This window comes from Anoplopoma fimbria, chromosome 22, assembly GCF_027596085.1.
Source record: "Anoplopoma fimbria isolate UVic2021 breed Golden Eagle Sablefish chromosome 22, Afim_UVic_2022, whole genome shotgun sequence".
Classification (NCBI taxonomy): Eukaryota; Metazoa; Chordata; class Actinopteri; order Perciformes; family Anoplopomatidae; genus Anoplopoma; species Anoplopoma fimbria.
The window spans coordinates 2,089,978-2,113,556 of NC_072470.1; the positions used below are offsets into that span (position 1 = coordinate 2,089,978).

At 46.1% G+C, this 23,579-nt stretch overlaps 1 protein-coding gene across 1 annotated transcript in view; it reads left to right on the plus strand.

Annotated features, from left to right (window-relative positions):
• Positions 1–1,480: 1,480 nt before the first annotated feature.
• Positions 1,481–23,579, plus strand: part of LOC129111699 (R3H domain-containing protein 1-like) — a 37,523-nt gene continuing 15,424 nt past the window's right edge. The window contains 12 exon segments of the mRNA XM_054623764.1: positions 1,481–1,710; positions 6,259–6,420; positions 11,035–11,233; positions 18,272–18,395; positions 19,523–19,601; positions 20,235–20,294; positions 20,701–20,841; positions 21,064–21,172; positions 21,509–21,604; positions 22,032–22,057; positions 22,384–22,437; positions 23,343–23,575. Of these exon segments, the coding sequence (XP_054479739.1) occupies positions 11,075–11,233; positions 18,272–18,395; positions 19,523–19,601; positions 20,235–20,294; positions 20,701–20,841; positions 21,064–21,172; positions 21,509–21,604; positions 22,032–22,057; positions 22,384–22,437; positions 23,343–23,575 (1,081 nt within the window). The 5' untranslated portion in view covers positions 1,481–1,710; positions 6,259–6,420; positions 11,035–11,074.

A 23,579-nucleotide genomic window follows, 5' to 3' on the forward strand; every position in this document is an offset into this window, starting at 1 on the left:
GCTGTGTAATAGCTTTCACCCCAAGATGTGGGCCCCAATGGCTAAATAATTCATCGCCTCCCAGTGAGGGGAGAAATCTCTCTCTCTCTCTCTCTCTCTCTCTCTCTCTCCTGCTCCCATAATATTTGGCCTGGGCCATTAAATAATTCATCCACCTATCCGTAAATTGTTTGTCCAAATCGGTGACCTTTTTTACACGAGATCAAGGAAGCACAATAATATATTCTTCAGAGACCCGGCGTAATGAACGGCACAATTATGAGGCATGGGAATCGGGATCTGACAGTGGCGAAACGGTGATGGTTGCTAAGTGACAGCAGGAACTTTTTTTTTTTTTTTTTTACTTTTTTTCGCCCACCGTGTTTGCCGTTAAAGTCTTGAGTGACTGAAAGGACAAAAAAGACAAAACAATAATGGCGTTATGTTGGTCTAGACTCGGGCTGTGACAGGACCTGCTCGTCAGTCACTTAGCAATGGAAGCGCCTCATTTATTTTCAGAATAGTGTATCTTTTTGTTGCAATGTGCGGAAAGAGAGAGAGAATTCTTGATCTTTAATGACATTAACAAGCCAAGTGAATGCTGGTGGAGGCTTGATCTGATACGTTTTTTTCCTCTTAAATCATCTAAAGGCAGATTTAGATGAAATAGAGGAGGTAAGGGTGCGGTTTGATCGGCTCATCTTCCTCATTGCAGGCATCGTATTGTTCTCTAGCTGCTCCGCCGAAGAGCTCGTGTGAGATTTGCCTAAAGCCGAGTGTCTTTATTGCGGTGTTTTACCCTTCTTGTCTGGGTAATGGGTGGGTGTTTCAGGTGGTGGCTCTCTCTCTCTCTCCCACTCTCCCTCTCTCTCTCTGAGTCTGTGGGATTAGCTGTAGCTTTGTGTGTGTGTGTGTGTGTGTGTGTGTGTGAAGAGCAGGGTGCCAGCTTTAATGGGATGGTGGCCCAGTGAACAGCTCGGCCTCTCAGCGGCCAGCGCCTCCCCATCGACTCTCCACCTGGTCTTTGAGCACCTAGCTGGCCGCGGACGCGTCGATCCCGTCCTCCCCCCATCCTCTTTTCTCCTTTTCCCCTTCGCTTTCTTTTCGCCTCCTCTGTGCTCTCCTTCCCCCCCTCTCTCTTACCACCTCCCACCCTCCCCATTTTGCTCATCTTCCTCTCGTTCTCCTTCCATCCATCCCATGTCCCTGACTGCCCTTTCCTCCTCCTCCTCCTCCTCCTCCTCCCCCCCCGCCTCCATCCTAAAGCAGAGTGGCTAATGAAGAGCCCCATTTAGCCGGTGACTTTGGTTCAGTCGCTGCTCCGTAGCGCCGGCCGGCCTCGGGCCGCCGTGACTGGCTGCTGAGGCTCTGACATCACACGGGGGCCAGCTGTTGATTTGGCGCTGTCTCCAAGGCTGGCTGGCTTGATGGGTTGTGGCAGGTAGACTTGTGCTCGCGCAGCACTCTCTCCCTCCCTCCCTCCCTCTCCCTCCCTCCCTCCCTCCCTCTCTCTCTCTTTGTGACACCCACTCGCCCTCTCCCTTTTACACTCCCCTCTCGCCGTCTTCCGCTCTCACTCAGTCGAGCGGGCGAACAGGAGGCAGCAGGCAGCTGCCGAGGAGCGAGCTGGGAGGCGACTCCAGCCTCCTCTCCAGCAAATAGTGCCTCCTGTACAATGGAAACTAAACGGTTGAGTAGCAGAAGGGATGGAGGGCAGAGCTGCCGGGGCAGGTAGGTCCTGCAGCTTCCAACCTCGCATGCTTTTCTTCCATCTTTCCCCATTTCCTCTTCATATTTCTTGCTTATTATTTTGTTCTGCTTTTTCTACATTGTCTTTGTCATGTTGATTTTTCTGCTTGCGTTCAATGCATTCATTTTAAAACCTGTTCGGCATCAGCTTTTTTCTGTTCCTTTTACCATCGCATGGCAGCAAGTGGGTAAGCAAGTGTTCGGCCGCTTTCTCCTGCTCGTTAGAAACCGAGAGCAGCGGGAGATCCGGCGGCCGCGTCGGCGAGCCGAGCCAGAGCTTCACCAAATCTCCTCGCCCCGGCTTGCCAAAGCTGCTTCTGCTTTTCATTAGGAGGATAATTAACCGAGATCAGCCAATAAGAGGCTTCGCTTCGGCATTGTTCTCCAGCCAAGCTCGAACCCCCTCTCTCTCTCTCTCTCTCTCTCTCTCCCTCCCTCTCTCTCTCTCTCGCCTGTTTGTTCTGCAGGTGTTGACTGCAAATGGACTTTTAATGAGTCTGGCAGACTTTTTTTTGTTGAGTTATTCTCCTCTCATAGGGCTCCATAGATTAAAACTGCTAGACTTGCATGTTAGTTTTTCCGTGTTTATTGTTCTTCCCCTTAATTGCCTAGATTGATATTCCCTGGAAGCTCTCCTGTGGGAAAGGTAATGGATTACCTACGCGCTCTGCTGTGGATTTAATTTATTAATGCCGGCTGACTGCGCCTCTGCCTCATGCGACCCGGAGGCAGAGCGAGAGGCGCAATTAGAGCCTCATTTGTGCCTGTTTATGCTTTTTCAGTTAATTCAGTCTGAGCTATTAGAGGCAGTTCCTTAAAATCGACGCTCGTCTCGGTCGCCCCGGAAAACGAAAGGCCAGCAGCGCGATATCATTTCATAAGCTTTACACCAATCGTTTTTTTTCTGGTCCAATTACACAGCTCCCCTGTCAACGCTCGGTGTGCGCAATTAGTAGGAATAGCTAGGAAATGGGAGATTAGTTACTCAGTTTAGCAAAACGCCGAAATCAATTTTATTGCAGTGCCACAAGTGCAGACCTGCATTAGTAACCTGATTAACTGTTTATTTGATGTCTGGTTTTATCACTTTGGGTCCTGCGCTCCACCGATTTGACTCTAAATGCTTCATCGTTGGAGTGTTTTTTTGGATTCGGCAATTAATTGCGTGGTGTTTGTTTCCTCCGAATTTGGGAGCAGGTGAGGTGACGCTGAGCCGCATTCCCCTTCAGACACGGCATCACCTTTTTTGTATTTGAGTTGCTGCTTTTGTTTGACTGACGCTCTGCTGAATTGCAGCTCCGTTTAGTATTCTCCATCTCTGCAGACAATATCCCAGCTGTTTGCCGCTCCGCCGTATAGAAAAAGCTCATCAGCTGCAATAAAGCCTGATTCTTTTTTTTCAAGGCACGATCTGCAGCTGCACACGGGGGGGGGGAGATGCCGACACTTTAGAAATCAACGGCGGATTTTCTTCTTGATCCCGCAGAGGCTTCGTGAAAGGTGACGGCTTGCCCCCCCTCCTCCCTTGTTTTTGACTCATCAACTAGAGCCAGTGGCAGATAGAGGGAGGGATGGAGGGTTCTTCACCTCTAGTTGAGCCAGGTTTTTAGCTCCAGACAAGAGCGCCGAGCAGAACGGAGCGGAGGCGTAGGAGGGAAAGGTCAGCCTTTTTGCAAGAGAGAAAGAGGCAGGTGTGTGTGTGTGTGTGTGTGTGTGTGTGTGTGTGTGTGTGTGTGTGTGTGTGTGTGTGTGTGTGTGTGTGTGTGTGTGTGTGTGTGTGTGTGTGTGTGTGTGTGTGTGTGTGTGTGTGTGTGTGTGTGTGTGTGTGTGTGTGTGTGTGAGCTCGTATGAAGGGGGGGAAGCAAAATAAGTGTGCTGGAGTGCGCCTGCCCGCCTATTCCTGTGTGTGTGTGTGTGTGTGAGTGCGCGCCATCACCAGTGGGCTTCACAATGATTGAAAAATTTCTCATTAGCTCGCTGTCGAGCGTAATCGCCCATGAGAGCGGTCCGTTAAGAGCCTGGTGTTTGATTAACTCGGCTCAGTTGTCGGCCACCCTCATGACCCCTCTGTGTTTGACTTTTTTGGGGGTTTTTTTTTTATATATACATTTTTATCAAGAATATGCATGCAGCGGAGACTGTGCGTTGTCAATCAAATCCTGTTGGTTTAGCTGTCATCTTTTGATTCGTGCAACATTTGTTTCTATGTAATCTGCATTGCTCCCCACCTAATTGAGCATATCTGGGTTTTGACATATTGATGCGTTTGTGCTGGGAGGTGCGATGCATCAGTTTGTGTGTGAGTGTGGGAAAAGAGAGAGAGAGAGAGAGCTCATAAAACCTAGAGTGCCGACGGCTGGACTCACGCGGCAGAACAACTTTTTCGTGTGTGTGCGATTACAGCTGCAGGACCAGCACCGGATCACAGAGCTGGCCCCAATTATTATTTACATTTTTTTCCTTTTTCAGACATTTAGCTGGCACTTCTATTCGCCACGGCTTAAATTTGGCACCACTTTCGCAAATCCAGAGCCACAGTAGCCCCGAGTCGAGCCAGAATATCAACGTAAAAGTGGCTTTGCGCATTTTAGAAAGAGACAAAGAAGAGGAGCCGAAAGGTAACGATAAGAGGGGGGGAAAGATGGAGGATGTCTCGAGATCACTAATGCGCAGTGCTAAATTACTGCCCACAAACTGCATGTACTAGGTTGTGTACTCTCCAGATGTAGGTAATTATATAAATGACATCAACATTGATGGATGAGTCCTGCCTCGGGCCTCACACTCGTCCGTCTGCCAATCGCCATGGAGAAACGCGACAGCCCGAAGGGGATGTTTTTGGTTTTTTTGTTTGTTTCACGAAATTTGGTAAAATGTCAACCAACGGTGGTGGAGCTCTCATTAACTTTGAGCGGTCCTCTTAAAGTCACCCGTGGCGTTCGTGGTTGGTTCGGGCTGTTAAAAGCAACAGCGCCTCATCGCTCCCATCCAACGTCGCCTCACTGTGCCGCAGGCTTAGAGGGGGAGATTATAAAGCCAGCAGGGTTTCCACTTGACCTTTTATGGGCTGCAGGAGGGGGAGAGGGGGGGTCTCACTGTGACTCTGGCACCCAGCGGTGCCAAGGCCAGGCTGCTGCTCCCAACACGGAGACTATGGGAGGAGGGAGAGGCCCTCCGAGAGGAACGCAGGTTTTTTTTTTTTTTTAAGGGAACTTCAAGCATCAATTAAGGATGTTAAGCTTAATTGATTCATGGATTAGTCTTTGGATCAAAAAATCAATCGTCAACTGTTTTATTAATCAATTTATTGTTTGTTTCCTGCAAAAGATGCCAAATATTGGTTCCCGTGTAAAATCGTGATGCACCGATACCGATACCAGGCCGATACGGACTCCAATAAAAGAATCGCATATCGCTAAAATATGGCCGATCTATGCAATTCAATTATATATTTACACATTATATACTTGTTTTTAACGATTTTATTTTTAACGTGATAAATAACAATTCAGTAAATTTCTATTAATGCTTCGGTACATTTTGATTGACATAGTTAGGAAAGCAATGTTCAAGTCAAGCCTGATGTTGCTTTACACATCAAAGAATGATCCCAGTCACTTCCACACAGTGACATCTAATTAATAGAACACTGGTGTCGGTCGGTACTCGGTATCTTTAACAGTCAGATTGTTGCATCTCTACAGTAAACCAGTTTGGGTTTTGGACTGCTGGTCAAACCAAACACGGATTTGAGAGATGCCACCTAGAGATAGCACTTTTACACTATTTTCTGACATTTTATAGACCAAGCTAGTAATCGATTACTAGACTAAACAATTTGCAGATTCATCGAATTATGAAAGTAATACTTAGCTGCAGCGCTAATCTAATGTTTGTCATCCTCATTTGCAAACTACTACCAACTGCAACCCAATAAAGTCCAGCCATAATGTCACATTTTCCCAATGCAGAGGAGGAACACGGCTAATTAAGGAAGCGATTCAGCAGAATAGTTAAAATACAGATTTAGTAGGAAAAGCTTGCATTATTTCCGCGGCCCCGTAGTTGTTCTTGGTGTTTTCGGATGTCCTCTCTGCCCCGAGCAGTGTCACCCCCACGCAGTTCAGCCGGAGGGCGGTGAGAGATTGTAAACCCGGGCGATTTGCAATTTATTTGCCACCAAATGGCAGAGTATTTTTTTGAGCTGAGAAATGCTATCTTCCCCCCCATCGCTCCCTGAATTACTAATGCTTTTTTTTTTTTTTTTTTTTTTTTTTTTTTTTGACGAGGTTGGCGGGGGTGCCTCCTCCCTTTCCTCCCGCCACACTCCCATCTCTTGTGCTCATCAATGATTCATGGCGCGCAGGCACGCACAGTGCCAGAAATACACACTGGAACTTTTTTTTTTTTTTTTTTTCCGACACACAGAAGAGTTGCTGACCCCGTCCCCCCCCCCCCCCTCCCCGCTGTCAGTCCGCTCGACCCCGACCCCGCTAACCCCGTGCCTCTTTCTCTCTCTCTCGCCCGCAGGTCAGCAGGGGTCATGAGGGCGTCGGAGGCCCCGGTTGCCGTTCAGAGCAGCTGAAGCAGACATGGGCAGAGAAGTGTCTCAGATGGCACCGGCAGGCTCAGCCTCATCGACCTCACCAGCCGCATCCTCCTTCGCCACAAGCACCACTGGCTACGCAACAAGTACGTCTCCTCTTTACTTCATGTTTGTCAAGAATAGTCAGCCAGGGAAAGTGAGACATTCTCTGGGGAGCTTAATGTTAACCAAAAGTCAGAATATAGTGCAAGTTATAGCGAAGTTTCTAGAAAATCAGCATAAGAAAATGCATGGGAATGAGCATTTCCATCAGCTACTGGTAAGGTGAATATTAGAAGTAACAGCTGGTGGCGCTATTCTCCTGATGGGTGCGGCTGTGGCACATGAGGTAGAGCGCTTGTCCCGTAACCACAAGGTTGGTGGTTCAAACCCCTCTACCGGCAACATGCCGAGGTGTCCTTGAGCAAGACACCTAACCCCAAGTTGCTCCCCGGGCGCTTCATTGCAGCCCACTGCTCCTCCGGGATGGGTTAAATGCAGAGAAATAATTTCCCCATTGTGGGACTAATAAAGGCTTAATTATTATTATTATTATTATTATTAACCATCGCTGAAGATGATGATGTAATCGAAAGAGCAGCAACCTCCTGACATGCCTAAAGAAAGATATGGAAACTATATCCCACATTCTTCTAAAACATGTCTATTTCCCTTTATTCACGTCATTCACCAGTTGTTACTTCCATTGAAACATTACGAATAAACATTGCATTATTTCCTGTTATTCACATGATACTCTTGTTATCATCGATCATATTCCCCCAAAACACGTTGAGCTTTTTTCCCCAACAATACCACAATGTTATCAGTAAAATAGTTGTGCAATGCCGAGTCAATCAAAAATAACCAATACCGGAATTAACATGTATTTAAACAGATTTTTTAGCCAATTTCAGCCTTAAGACTAGCGTAGTAACACCAAGTACTCTTTCAAGAAACTCTGTTATGAGGTGTTTCTCAAATAAATGTCTTTATAAATGGGAAAAAAACTTAACAAACACAGTAAAAGGTTTTTCAAACTAATGGTTTGGTTGGTGCAGTTCACCTGTACAGCAGAAGTTCATTCAGTTCAAGCACAACAGTTATTCTGCAATGCTCTTGGTTGGTTGTGGCTCAAGTCAGACGTTTCCCTCCTGCTACAGTATCACAGCATAAAAGCAAATAGCTATCATTACATGGCGTGAATAATCCATAATATGATATTAGGGGAGCCTTGATTTTTTTAAATACGGTGATGTCCGTTTGCAGTCTCTCTCATAAGAGACCAATTTGCTGCTCCTTTTTTTTTTTTAAATCCCCATCCGTTCCCTTAATGCAAACACGAAGGATCAAATGATGATCTATATTACTTATGCAGCCAAAAACATCAGGGATTCCAAACAGGCACGCAGGCGCAATTACCTCCGCCGTGAAGAGACGAGACGGGGCGAAGTCGGAATGCATCAAAGTCTGAAGCCAAACTTAGTCCAACGCTCCGGTCCCATGATAAAAAAACGTGCGTGGGAAGAATGAATGATTCGGGGGGGGGACAAAACGCAGATCCGTCACGAGGCCCGACTCTTGGAGGGGAAAAAAAATATCTGTCCCAATATTGCAAAACTCCAGAGACTTCACTCATCAAAATGTCAGCGCCAGACACTAAATATTCAAAGGCGGCGCGCGGCCCTCTGGAGTATTAAGCTGTTTTTCCTCCCCGAATGTAAAAATAATGTAAAGCAGCAGCAGCCGCCGTTGCTTTTGTCAAACCCACTTGACAGGTCATTGAGATTCAACATCTGACTCTCCAGTGCCCCGACTGCGTTTCAGCTAACCTCTTAGCCCCGGCGCGGCATTGGGTTAGTGGCGCGTTGGCCTGGCGGGGAGCTTCTGGAACTCAGCGCAGACCGGGCTAGAAGTCAATTACTCCCACAAAGAGGGATTTCGGAACGCTCGCTGTCTCAGCTCTTTTTGGGACGGAGATAAACAATCTCAACGTCTCGGCCCGCTTTGCCGCTCGGCGATCAGCTAGGGAAATGGCTCCGATCACCGGCGGGCAAAATTAGTCGAGCCCCCCCCGCCCCGCTGATTGGCGAGGGGCCTGAACGCACCGATCAAGCACAGAGTAGGTGCTGTCATGTGCAGATCCGGTTTTGATGTGAATTTCGATGAGCCCGTTTCTAATTAACCTATTAATCATAGCTCTCATGTAGCAGATGTCGCCCCTCCCTCCGTGTGTTTCACTGCGTGGGGGCCCCGACTGCATAATGAGGGCACATCGGCAGAATGCGCTCGCACCACGACATCAACACGCGGAGGTCACACCGTTACACAATCGCCTCGTGCAAAGGGCCATAGGTGCAAAGCTGCTAATGTTAATGCGGAGTCATTTTATTTAGAAAAATTAGATTAGTTTTTTTCCTCTCCATGTTTTATGCACAACATTTGAACCCAAGTCATTAAATTAACATAAATCTGGCTGTAATCTGGAGTGTAATGTTCTTCTACAACATACAAGTTGAGTGTTTTTGGTAAAATCAAGACATTTCAACCTTCCTGCCTTTAAATACTGCCTGCTGGTATTCAAGTTTTTGAACTTCTGCACCCATAATTCAATTAGAAACGTTTCCTTTTGCAACATCGATCTAATAAAAACACACTTTAGTAATATACCTTTGTATTGTTCCAAAATGATTTAGGCTATTCTGAATTTTTGCTCATGATAAATCACATTTATTTAACATCACGGAAATAATTTTGTCACCAAATCAAACCTTTTTTATATGGTTTAGTCTGAGTGTTTCCATCACTTCACAGCCTCCAAGGCCTTTAAACATCGGGGCGTTTTTGTCTTGTGATTAATTCACACGTTAATATGTTTCTCTTTTTTTTTTTTTTTTTTTCGTGAATACTTTAACACGGAACGCCAAGGTCAATTTTTCTGAGCTTTCTCACCTGAAATAAAGGCATCAACCAATCAAGTCGTGTGGAACAGAGGCTGCGTACCCTGAACCAAGAACACGGCGTGGACCAGATTCTCTCCTTCCGTTCTTACCTTTCACAATAAAAGTCCTTAGACATAGAATCATTGCAGACAAGTTTCTTGTAGTTTATTGAAATGAAGCCCCGTCATATCAATGTGTAAGGGGTTCCACAAATTTCAAACTTCATTTTGTCCAATTGTTGGTGCTCCAAAAAAAAAGGGTTGGGGACGGTTGGGTGCAACCCCTTGACCAGCCACTCCTCCCTCGGATACTTCCACACATCGATGTCAAAGGTTTATTATTTTGGGTGGAGGCAGACGCTGTAACCCGAAGCTGTTAGATCACACAGGACACAAACTGCCCACCCCCCCGCTGTGTCTTGTCCAATCGCGTCCATTGTCTGCGTCTGAGCAGCTGCAGAGCTGTGAGCAGCACCGACAGAAAGGAGTGACTGATGATCACAGGCTGCGTCGGCGACACAAACCTCCACCTCTCCTCCTCCCCCTGTCGGCTACTTCATAGACCTTTCCTCGCGCCGCACGTTGAGTTTCCACGTTGATATAGAGCCATCAGTGGAGTCATTAGTAGCACCTGTGCTACCACAACTCCAAATGTCCGCTGTGGAAACATTAGTCAGGCGGCTCCGTGGGAAATTAACATCTGCACACATGCGGCAAATCATTTAGTTATTACTGCTGCGGTATTGAGGCTTGCTCTTTTCAAAATAAAACCCGTGAGAAAAACAACGGATGAAGAGCAGGTGCTTTGCTGTCGGCCTGATTTAATGATGCAGATTAAACAAGTAAGTTTGATTAATTACTTTATGGATGAATAGCTTTTTTCATGTCCAGTTTATTGTCTATTTTTACATAATGTCATTGTAATACACCTCATATATATACAGTATATATTTTTATTCTGTTTATGATGTAATAATGTAGTGTAATGTAATGTGTGTTATTGTATTTATTGATTATGGCGTTTACTTCTATTGGACATTTTCCACAAAAAAATTGGAAGTTGCTGACAAACTGTTTCTTTTACAGTGTCGAGAAGAATGTTGAGGACAAAGACTGGAGGCCTCCATAACCGTTGGACACACCCGTGATTCTCAGTGTTATCATTCTTTACTGTACATGTTTATTTCTGAATTTACAATAGGATTAAGTTGTTACTTTGTCTTATTTCTATAAACGATAAATCCACTCCAACCAGTAAAAAAATAAAGATCTTGTGTTGGTATATGTATACAACCACTTAGGCACATGCTTTATGATAAGCAACACAAATGTTGATGTCTGTAAATCTAGTCAAAAAATAGCCAAAATATCATCTCCTCACAAGCCCTGATGTTGTCATTGTTAAAATTAACTGAAGTTCATTACTCCACGTCCTGGTCCATGAAACTGTTGCATTGAAAGAAAAAAAATAAACCGTACAATATTGGGTCTCCTCTTTTTTTGTCAATAAAAATAAAAGCAAGAATTTGGTACAGTTTTTGTGTTTCAATCCACTTTTTTTTAAACCAATATTGCATTTTTATCATCACAGAAGTTCCAGTCTCATCCTAGTCATCGAAAAGGTCTTTGACGACCCTATTTGGTCAATTAGTTTAGATACAGTACAACCCAGGGGAAGGATTAGTTATACTTAATGTAATTTCTATGTTCCAACTGTGATTCTTGTTTGTAATACCTCAAAGAGAACATTTCCTCATGGACATTTCTCCTCCTCTTTCAGGTTCTCTGTATTCGCCAGCATCTCCCAGTAAGACTTTGCAATGAGAATGTCCGATACAGCCGACACTGAAACGATGAAGGTCTCCGAAGCCGCCGACACGGTGCCAACGCCAAAAGACAACGCCACCACCTCTGAGGTCGCTGACCAGAGCCAGAGCGGCAGAGACGAACACGGCAGCAACAACAAGATGGACCCACAGGTAAAGAGCTGAACGAGATTCATGTGACCGCTATCGACTGAATGACAAACCCAGACAGCGTTTCCTCACATAGTCGTCTATTCAGGGAGGTTAGCGGTGTCGGCAGCCCTCCACAACTCATCTCCATGAAAATTCAGATACAGTCAGCGTCAAACACCAAACTGCCCCGGGGACCTCCTGTCACCCGCGGCGTTCAAGACGGATTTCTCTCAGCAGCGTCAGCAGGACAAATTATCCCCGAAAAGTATCATCTGCACAGACTGAAATAATAATGTGGGGCAGCACCGAGGTCGGCCAACTACTGAAACTGAATGTGGTTAAGAGCATTTGCTGGTGGAATCTCATTTATCCTCCACGGGGGACAGTAAAGTGGCGGATCTACCGGGGGGGATTCAGGGCAGCTGAGATCACTTTCAAACAAACTGCTAATTAATTAGGTCTCTCTTTGTCATTGCGACAAATGCGCTTTGGGACCACAGAGAATTTGCACTTCTTAATTTGCCTTTTTTAAAGAGAAAAAAGTGGCGAAAACTGGCGCGGAAATGTCTCCCGAGTGTGGTCGAGGAAATCCAGGGAAGGGTTTTGTCTTTTGGCCGCAGCCTTAAAAATAGGATTCAGGCCAATCTGGCCTTGTGGTCGGAAGGGAGAAGGCAGAGCGAGGGAGTCGGACAGGCAGATAATCTGGAGCTCAAATCCTGGTTTATCTCCCGACTTCCTGCGTCTACGTTACCCGACCTCAGAAGAACAGAATGACACCAGCATGGGGGGGACACAGGAGGACGAGGGAGGGAGAGATGGGACGAGAGGGTGGTGGGGATGAGGGATCAAGGAGAGGAGGAAGGTGAGAACGCATTAGGTGGTGGTGAGGAATGAAGGGGAAGGAAAGCGGAAGGAAGGTGAAAATGAAGCATGAAGGTGGAAGTCACAGTGATTTTAAAGGTGCATCAGAAGGAGCAGAAGAGAAACTTAAAGTTACACTATGTAATGTTTGCATGATGAAATAACACAATCCTCCTATGGAAATATAAAGCTGACTTCATAAGCAATAAAACGCACCATTGCTCGACTCAAAAACACACTGTTTTGCTGCTACAGCCTTACTTGGTCTGGTATGACCGGTAGATTAAAGGGGCTAATGATCGCAAACTGACAGATATGGCTGTTTAACTGACCATACTGAGCTACTCCAAGAAGCTACCGATGAGTTTAGCTTAGCATAAATCCTGGAAGACCTGAGATTGGTGTTAATCTTCTCGTCAATCTTATTACTTTAAATGTTGAGTTTTTCTATTTGTTTAAGCAATTTGAGGCAATCTAAGGGGGGAAATGATGGGACCAACCTTTTTTTTTAATAATGAGAAACATGATTTCCAAGATGCGCAAACGGCACAAGAGGACTGATTTTGTATGGCGTCACCACATTTCATTTAAACCAAGCTTTTCGGAACATTTAATCAGGGAATAGATTTGAAACTAGCCGTTGAAATACGTGTTTTTGGTGAAACTTTACACCCTAAAGTAAAAACTTGGATCCTCTCCTTGCACATCTCACCTTAAGTCGACTTTGCATGCATCCCTACCTCCTCCTCTAATGTTTTACGTGACCTCTCAAAATGTAGAACGTAATCTAGCTACTTACTTCTCCTTCTACTCCTTTTTTCCCCCCAAAACTCACCCTCCGCGGTCACACAGGAACACGCCGACGGCACTGAAGCCCCTGACCTTTTTTACGCTCGTAATTTTTCAGCAGCGACTGATGTGAAGTTAATTTCTTCGCTCGGTGTAAGGGCACCGGTTAAATGCCTGAAACGTTCAGAAATAGAGGAGATAAGGAACGAGGAGGGGGGGAGAGGGGGGGTGCAGCGATAGGTGTACTGGGAAAGGCATTCTGACAGAGGTAATGGAGGGGACAGAGAGAGAGAGAGAGAGAGAGAGAGAGACTGGGTGACTTTGCCACCATCTGCCTCCAGCTCCCCAGCTCCATCCTCTGCGGCAGCACAGGTGGCTGGTGGCCGTCCTACTTCTGCTGACTTCAGCCCTTTTTCCCTCCCCCCCCTCCTACACACACACTCCCCCTTTTCCCTCATTCCTTTATCTCCTGTCGGCATTGTTCGTTTTCCCCCCGACGGCCCCCACGCCGCTCAATTAGCCAGTGGTGCGGTGCGCTCATGGTCCCAGCCCTCTCTTCCACCCCCCCCCTCCCTCCCTCACCTCCATCCACATTACCTGATATAGAGAAAAAGGGGCGCGGCAGGTCACAGGCACTGGAGATGGGACGAACGGCGGCCCATTTTTCTCCATGTGATTTGGCCCCCGAGCTCAATGAGGGAGGGGAGGGGTTGTCCTTTCTGATTTCAGAGGACAGGTGGGAAGGACAGAGGTGTGTGTGTGTGTGTGTGTGTGTGTGTGTGTGTGTGTGTGTGTGTGTGTGTGTGTGTGTGTGTGTGTGTGTGTGTGTGTGTGTGTGTGTGTGTGTGTGTGTGTGTGTGTGTGTGTGTGTGTGTGTGTGTGTGTGTGTGTGTGTGTGTGTGTGTGTGTGTGTGTGTGTGTGTGTGTGTGTGTGTGTGTGTGTGTGTGTGTGTGTGTGAATGCATGTTGGGATTAGGAAGCAGAGGACTGGGCTCTGTTACAATTTTGCCTGAAATGGCTCCTGCCAGGTCTCGCCCTCCCTTCCTCCGCTGAGCCATGGACCGCTACTGTGAGACCTTCTGCTTGTGTGTACTCACACACACACACATACACACAAACAAACACACAGCCACCGGCGCGTGAAGCACAGAGGCACTGAGCTGTCTCACACACCGCCGGGGCGGCTCTCTCTCTCTCTCTCTCTCTCTCTCTCTCTCTCTCTCTCTCTCTCTCTCTCTCTCTCTCTGCTTTTTGCAACTCACCTCCAGTGCCGGGGTCTGATTCACATGACAGCTAAATGGACCCGAATCGCTCGCAGCCACATGTCTGGCTTTTGTTGTGTGTGTGTGTGTGTGTGCGTGTGCGTGCATGCTCTACAGTGCAGCCGCTGTGGTAGCATATGCTCTGCAAAATTAATTCGAGCTTCCGGGAAACGGCAAATGCTCAGCTTGAGGATTTCATGCCATTCAGGGGAATTTCTTCTTTTTTTTTTTCTTTATTGCCTGATCAATGTGAACACAATAGGAACACACGTTCATTTTTATTTTGCTGTATTGGTATGAATTTGTTTTGCTCTTTTTATTCCTATTTTTTTTTTTTTTTTTTAGGAGCAAGTAGCGCTCACATGCACCAAAATGTAGGCAGTTCATGTTTAATTCAAACTTCTCCACTTTCATAAAGTAACAATCCTGTCAGTCCCAACCAAACTCCTGTGGTTTGTTTGATTTCTCCTCCTGTGCACTTCTTTCCCCCCCTCCCTCCCCTCCCTATGGACAGCCCGTGAAGTACTCTAAGGTACGGTACGCTCCGACGTGCATGTTGTGCAAAGATGCTCGAAAAACCCGTGTAATGTGCACTTGATGGATTGCGTTGTGTGCTGGAAGTTGTACCCTTGTTTTCCTGTTGAGTTGTCATCGTGCATACACGGCTCCAAACGATTTTTAGAATGAGCTGCAATATGTTGGGATGCCATTACATGAGTGATAGTGGAGGCTGTGGTGTGATTCATGCCTGAAAAAACAGTTTGAAATGGACGTGTCCTGTTTGCTTGCTTGCATCGCTGTTGATGTTCCCACAGGATGAGAGAAAAAACCCACGAGGCTTGAGTTCATGTGAAAGTGCTAACTCCATATTTTATTCAAGATTGTTCTGATCAAGTTATCTGCAGCCACCTGGTCTACAATCACTCGAGGAGGGAAAATATTTTTGTCAGCTAAACTGTGAAATATTGAAACTGTATGAATTGCCTGCAAGAATCGATCGTGCTCGCCGGCTGTTTCTTGTTTTCACTCTTGGCCTGTCACTGTGATGATATTGATTCAGTTTTGTGTGTGTGTGCGGAGCAAGCGCGTGTGTGTGTGTGTGAATTGTTTTAACTGTGCCCACCTACCTGCACCTCCTCCCCCCTCCCTCCCCCCCCATTAGTCCAACACCAGGCTAAAGCTTGTGCGGAGCCTGGCGGTGTGCGAAGAGTCCTTTCCTTGCCCTATCCCCGAGCCTTCTGCAGCACCTCAGGTAACCCACTCTGAACAACCCAGGGAGTGTATTCTCATGAGGGATGTGCTGGTATGCAAGTTATACTATCTAGCATGTGAAATACTCTGATGGCGACAATACCGGTTATGTTTTTTATGACTCTCGATATAGAGACGGTCGCTGCATAACGGTAGAAAATCAAAAATCTAACTCAACAAAACTTTGCATCCTCTCTACCTGCCATCAGGGGGCGACTCCTCCGGTTGCAAAAATAAGTCAGATTGTATAGAAGTCCATGAGAACATGACTCTACTACTCTTTTGATTTATTCCCTCAGTAAACATGAGTTTATGGTCTCAATCTCTAGTTTCAAGTCTTCTTCAATACAGCATGACGATCATTTCGAACATTATGGTCCATTTAGATCAGAACTCATCCCAGTCATCTTATCAAGCCCCCGTGTGACAAAGGTGGTTCCGCCCATTTCCCTAAGCTACACGCCCACACTCCCAGCGTCGAAGTGCTGACCGGGGATCAGCCCTCTATATCAGCTCATCACAGCGGGTACACCTCCCATGCTTGATTAGCATCCTTCCTCTGACAGCTGTGATTAAATACCTGCCTCTCGATAAAAACATCACATCATCAAAGCAGCGAGCTCCGACAGCAAGCCGGGCGCTAGTTTTGCTAAATCAACTCTTTGTTTTTGTCTCTCTCTCTCTCTGGAAGAACTTTCTCCATTACATGCCACTCTGCACAGCTCCTGGCTTGCTTTCACACACACACACACACACACACACGCACACACTTGCACTAACAGGACGCACAGGTGTGTTTGTTACCGGGCGTTTCAGCCAGTCAGCAGCCTGCATCCCATAACCAGAGGGCGGGTTTTATTCCCACAGCAGTCCCGCCTCGCCTGCACTCACACGACGGCCTCTATTACAGCCATCAATCATGTCGGGGAAATTACAATTTCCGCACGTCAGCTGCAGGAGAGCTGTGGAGCGCTCTAATTGAATACTCCCGATATTTCTCCCCAACCCCACCACCACCACCACCCCCGCTACCATTATTGGGCCCGGAGTCGAGACTCCTTCTGCGGAAAAACTAACCTGGAGGGGTGAGGTAACGCAATAAAGAAAAAGAAAGAGGGAGGTCGCTTTGGGCTGAAAGAGCCCTGATACCCTTTCAAATTTTTATCAAATCTGAACATTTCCCCGTTGTTTTCATTGTTGTCTCCAATGTCAGACTGTAAGCGTTCACAAAAGACTGCATGGATCTAGAAACCGTCCGAGGCATCTCCCAAAAAAACAGATCTTACCCCCCCCCCCCCATCGGCTGTCAACTCCAATCAATGGCCGACAGTCGAGGGCCTCCGAAAAGAGCGGCGTGCATTTATTTTTTTGTTTTGTTTTGAGACTGACAGCGCGTTCATTACATATTCGTCTTCACGCTGCTTTTCCTTTATCTCGTGGTAAATGGGTGTCAGGGAACAAACGAGGCGGCCCGCAACAGCTGCACATCAACCGGGCGGCTTCCGTGTGATGCCGAGGGTGGCATTAAGTAGCAAAACATCACCGCTTCGTGCCAGGGAAAAAAAATCAAATCAAATATATATATATATATATATATTTTTTTTTTTCTGCTTTGACAAACACACACACACACACACATGCGTATGAACTGGCTGTCACACACAGTCCTCGGCTCCCAGTCTCGCTCAGGCAATTAGTCAGTCGCGTTCCTCATTTGCATATTACATTCTCACATATATCCAGAAACGCAAAACGAGAATGCAGCGTCTCATTAGCTTGCTCTGCAGCTGTTACGGGGATCGAACTCGTGACCCTTTTTTTTTTTTTTTTTTTTTTTCAGGGTCAGGTGCTGCTCTCCCGCCACCAGGTCACCCTCGTCTCTCCTTTTTATTCATTCGTTTTTCTCTCTCACTCTCTCTCACACACACACACACACTCTCACTCTCTCTCTCTCTCTCTCTCTCTCTCTCTCTCTCTCTCTCTCTCTCTCTCTCTCTCTCTCTCTCTCTCTCTCTCTGATGTCGACCTCCCAGAGTTGTGTGCGTTTAATCCACTTTGCGGCGTGCGCCGGCAAACCCCGGCTCCTCTCTCCAGCTTTCCTTTCAGCCCTTTGTAGGATCAGCTGAAAAGCAGATCAGATACCGCTCCGAGTGTGTGTGTGTGCTCTGTGTGTGTGTGTGTGTGTGTGTGTGTGTGTGTGTGTGTGTGTGTGTGTGTGTGTGTGTGTGTGTGTGTGTGTGTGTGTGTGTGTGTGTGTGTGTGTGTGTGTGTGTGTGTGTGTGTGTGTGTGTGTGTGTGTGTGTGTGTGTGTGTGTGTGTGTGTGTGTGTGTGTGTGTGTGTGTGTGGCAAGGAGGACTGGGGAAAATCAAGGCCATTTCAAATAGATCTCACCAAAACATCTTCCATTCAGATTGCAGCACAGTCGATTTATTTGTTTTTATTTGTTTTTACAGTCGGAGGGGGATTACAGCTAAACTCTCACTGTGTTTATTCAAGTAGTTTGATGGGGAAAAAAAACAAGTTAATCGGACCCAATAATTGCCATTTGGAATTTATGGACGCAGGTTTGGATGAAACGAGGGGAGTTTATTGCCGTGACCTGTCTTGCCCATGATATTCTCCAATTAACCTAGAACCTCAAGGCAAGATCATGGAGAATTAAACGCCTGTATATTTAGCAACTCGTTTGTAAGTGAATTCCTCCTGTCTGTTCTTCCATCAGAGCACTCTCAAGTCACATTTGTTCACACTCGTATGTGTGTGTGTGTGGGGGGGGGGAACTAACACATTTCGCAACCCAGCATTTAATAATGGCCCTCGGTCAGATCCGGTTTCACTCGCGAATCAGTCCGTTTTTCCCCCTCTAATCTGGGTTTCATTTTGCTCGCCCAACAGGATGCATTCCTCCTCCCGCCCTTCGAAAAGGAAGAGCGAGCCGTGCAGGACCAGGCGGAGAAAGAGGACAGCTGCGACAAGGCGGACAAGCCCGAGAAAACGCAGAGGAAGATGCTGTCGAGAGGTGAGAAATGTGTGCTCGCTTTCAGAAGGTCAACCTAGATTTATTGTTTTCACCTCCTCTTCTTACTCGTACACATTTTTAGTTATATTGTTTGGATTTTAAGGTTAGAAAGAAGACTGCTGATGGGCATCACAGTCACAGAAGCAGAAATCTTCCCACAAACACCTGGGGCCTCATTTATAAATATTGCTTACTCTGTGAAAGATGCATGTGCTTTTTCCCATCCCAAAAAATGGAATTCATACATACAGAACTTCTTTTTTTATACTATAGAATGTATTTATTTAGATAGATAGATAGATAGATAGATAGATAGATAGATAGATAGATAGATAGATAGTTTGGTCGCAGTGTGTCACTTAAAATGAAGGCAGATGCTTAAATGATCACACAATCAATGTCACTGCTCCTTCTTATAATTATATCTCTAACCATCAAGACAAAGAGTGAACTTTTTCTTTTTTTTTTTCTTTCCTACACAGTACCCTCAGGTTTGTCCGAGAGCACTCCTGCGTTTGAAATGATATCTCATTATGGGCCGATAATTGGCGCGATTCAGTTAATTGCGACGAGCTCAAGGTGTTAAGCAATTACACGGATTCCCACAGGCGCGTTAAAAAAAAAAGGTGTCTGCTTCCCCTCTGTGGAGCTACACCGCTGATGAGGCGGCGGCCAATTATAGCCACCAGACACCCGCCCTGTCCCCCGGCTCCCACCCATGGGTCCCATCCTTCTTGTTGCTCCTACACAGGAACGTGCGGTTATTTTTTTTACTTTTCTTTTTTTTTTGGTGTCAACTTCGTTACCCGACCACTTCCTCATTTCTTAAATGGTTCAGCTGGCAGCGCTCAACGCTTTTATTTATTTATTTCATATTGGTCACGCCAATAACAACCGCCAAATAGCAAAGTCACCCTCAGACGTGCGGTCTGACTTTTCCTTTTTTTTCTTTTCTTAACAAATAGTTGAATGACAAGCTGATTGATTATTCGTAACAGGCATTTCATTAACTGTTTATCGTTCATTTGTGGGGTTAACAGGCCGGAACATTTTATTATTCATATGAATGATTTCTATTGAGAAAATGACATTCATTTAACGGCGGGCGTTGTGTCTCTCTTGGTTAGATTCCAGTCAAGACTACACAGATTCAACTGGGATAGATCTCCATGAGTTCCTGGTCAACACGCTGAAGGGCAACCCCAGGTAAGCTCCACACCCCCACCCGAGTCCGACTCCTGCAGGGACCCTCAGGAGGTCATCGTTTGAGCCTAAAGGCCTGGTCACACCTGGATTACTGGTTTCAGTCACAGAAAAAACTGCATAGTCTACTTAACAGATATTGTATACAGTGATGTTTAGTACTTTTTTCAGTGTTACATATTGAGTCTGCTGGTGTACCTTCATTTACACAGAAACATTAGTATTAAGGATTTAAGATGGTACATAGAAAACACCTGAAACCAGAGAAATGTGAGCATAGGGTTTAGAGTTCAGGGTGTAGGGTTTGGGATGTTCGGTTCAGGGTTTAGGATGTAGAGTTCAGGGTGTAGGGTTCAGGGTGTAGGGTTAGGGTGTAGGGTTCAGGGTTTAAGATGTAGGGTTTAGGGTTTAAGGTTCAGGGTGTAGGGTTAAGGCTTTGGGATGTAGGGTTTATGGTGTAGGGTTCAGGGAGGACATTGGCATGAGACTAGGCCTTTAGATTACTCATTACTACTATCTGAACATTGAGTATGTTTCTAATGATCTAAAAAGTAATAACACGGGTGAGTATGAGTCCAATGTTTGCCTTTCAGATGTCTCAAAAACAATCTCACTGTGTGTCATTCATCTATTTAGGGATCGAATCATGCTACTGAAGTTGGAACAGGACATCTTGGACTTCATCAGCAATAATGAGTAAGACACGTTGATTAAGATATTATTTAGCAGGTTTTCAACCAGAGGAGGAGGACTTCATTAGCGAGCCAGATGCAGTCGTTTCAGATGGGGAAATAAAATCTGGCACTTTTTAAGTAAAAATTGACTCAAGAACACGAGCACAGACGGGTTCTTTACACTCTCGGTTGGGCTGTGCTCGTTGTCGCACAATTAAGACGGGCAGCTGTTTGCTGTCTCAGCTCTTTTAACAGCCATGTTTAGGTGCATGGCATCGTTGTTAAATGACCTTACTATCGGCTCTGATCAAAATTCAATATTACATTCTTCCTAAGACACTAAAAGGAGAATTTGATGATCAACATTACTGTTTTGTAGACTTCTACCATGCAGCTTATCCATTAACCGCCTCGGTGTCTCCTTCCAGAAGCCATAAGAGAAAGTTCCCCCCCATGACGTCCTACCACAGGATGCTGCTACACCGAGTGGCCGCCTACTTCGGCATGGACCACAACGTGGACCCCAGCGGGAAGTCCGTGGTGATCAACAAAACCACCAACACTAGAATGTGAGCCCCCACCCCCACACACACACACACACACACACACACACACACACACACACACACACTCTCTCACACACTCCACTGTTGTCACTGTTTTGCTTAACGAACTCACGGCGAATTTAACGGTCGACAGATCCGTTAGTTTCTTTGCCTGTTGGTTAACATATGTGTTGCTGTCAGCATCCGCCTGAAATTAAGCCGCCTCTGACAAACTCTCACCGACAGACCCGATCAGAAATTCTCAGAGCACATCAAGGATGACAGGGCAGACGATTTTCAGAAGCGCTACATTCTCAAACGAGACAACTCCAGCTTTGATCGCGAAGACAGCACGGTAGGTGTTTTTTATATTTATTTTTGTGTGTGTGTGTGTGTGTGTGTTTTTTTTTTTCACCAAGCTGTCACTTTCATTTCTGACATGTTGGTAAGAGTGGGACAATCTGGCGTCCCTGACATTGCTCTCTCTGTCTCTGTCTGTGTGTGTGTGTGTGTGTGTGTGTGTGTGTGTGTGTGTGTGTGTGTGTGTGTGTGTGTGTTTTTTTCACCAAGTGTCACTTTCATTTCTGACATGTTGGTAAGAGTGGGACAATCTGGCGTCTCTGACATTGTGTCTGTGTGTGTGTGTGTGTGTGTGTGTGTGTGTGTGTGTGTGTGTGTGTGTCCTCGCCAGATTCGAATGCGTTTGAAAGCTGACAAGAGGAGCAAATCGATGGAGGAGAGGGAGGAGGAGTACCAGCGAGCCAGAGAAAGGATATTCGCACATGATGTGAGAGCTGTTTGCGTAGGCGGGGCGGGGGGGAGGAGGGGGGGTGTTGAGGGGGAGGGTGGGCGCCATGTTGCACAAATCTTTGTGTCGTCTCTATTCATGTGCAAATTCGGTCGCATTTCTTGCCACCAATTACCGCCGCTGGATTTATGATTTTTCTTTTGGAAGGGGGGCGGTGGGGGGGGGGTTCTCCTCTGATGTGGAGCCAAATCTATCAAGTCCAAATTCATAACCAGACCTGCGAGCAGGTGCACCGAGGTCCAAGCATCCTGTCAACGCGGCGTCACATATTTTACAAGCATTAATAAGTTGATTGAAGCCGTAGCAATTTTTTTTATAACGCAGATTTTAGCAAATGCAAAGAAAAAAAAGGTTTGAATATACCAACAAGAACAAACTGAATTTTTTTTTTCTTTCTTTTTCTCAGGGAGATCACTTCATACTCGATAGGAGGTAAGTAGTGGAATCACATGACCACATGACTTTGCTTCACCTCTCATTGACGCATGATTTTGTTCCCAAAAAAGCCTCCTTCTAATAACGATGATGAATTGCCAGTTAATTGGCCAATAAGATCCTATAAAGTGTGGCTTAATCTCTTCGGATGGCTTCTCGTTTTCTAAATGATGTTCCATCATTTTTATAGTTTCCTTGCGTCAGAGCGGCGATGAGAATCTGCTCTGTATGTTCTTTTTTTAAAATGGTGGATATCTCATTCTGCCAGCGTTCTCTCTCCTCCAACACCTCTCTCTCTCTCTCTCTCCCTCCTTTCCTCTCAGCGCTCAGGATGAAGGCGCATGCATGAGCACCCAACAGAGGCGGCAAATGTTCAGGTAGGTCCGCCTCATCCCCCCACCCACCCACCTCCACCCACACTCCCTCGTCACACACCACTCAGCTCCATTCAGGTGGCTGCGGCCGCAGGCGGAGAGAGCCCTTTGAATCGCCGTGCGCTTTAATCGGCTCGCTCAGGAGCAGGAGTGCTGATCTGAGGATTTGGGTGGTTTTTTTTCAGCCGCTCGGGGAAAAGCTTCTGTTAAATGGGATTTTCTGCCCGTGTGGGCCGGCCTATTCCAACCCAGAGCTCGCCAATTACACCATGGGTTTTATTTTTTTAAACGGCGTCTTTTCTTGATCACGCTTTGCAGAGTACAGTCTGGTTTTAGTTACATCTACATTGATGAATGCAGTCCCACAGGCCATGTTTCATATGTCATAGATTAACTCTAAAGGCTTTAAATAAACAGATACATCTGTTCTTGTTTTTCATTTTGGATCAGTTTAGTGATTTCATTTTTGAAGGCTTGGAAGTTAAATTTTTTTTTTTTTTACATATATTGTTAAAAGGTGCACAATATGACCTAAAAGGTTGTTTTATCCATTTCATATCGCCTTTAAGTTAGGAAGAAATTTTAAATTAGAGTTGAATCAGCAACTGTTTAGTTGATTGATTAACAAATTAGGTAAAAATGCAAAAATATCAAAACTAAATGTCTTGGGGCAATTTGAACATGTCCACTTTGGTACTTTGTGATGGACCATTTTTATAACAAATTTTGACAATTTATAAACAAAATGAATGTGTGCAGGTGTGAAAAGATCAGTGATGTAAATCTTTCTGATATTTTTGGAGCGTTTTACGTTGTCGATAAAAAACAAATTGTAATTTAAGATTGGACTCGCACATAAATAAAAATAATCATAACGCATTTTGAAAACAAATACCGTCTTTCCACAGGTTACGGGCCGGCCGGTCGGGCGCCAGCCGGCAGAGCAGCTCCGAGACGGAGACGCTGCCGCGTCACGGCGAGCCGCGGCCGTGGAGCAGCACCGACAGCTCGGACAGTTCCAACCGGCTCGCCCCGCGGCCCGCCATCACCAAGGCCAGCAGCTTCAGCGGCATCTCCCCCGGCCTGGTGCGGGGCGACAGCACGGCCAGCAGCAAGAGCACCGGGAGGCTCTCCAAGACAGGCAA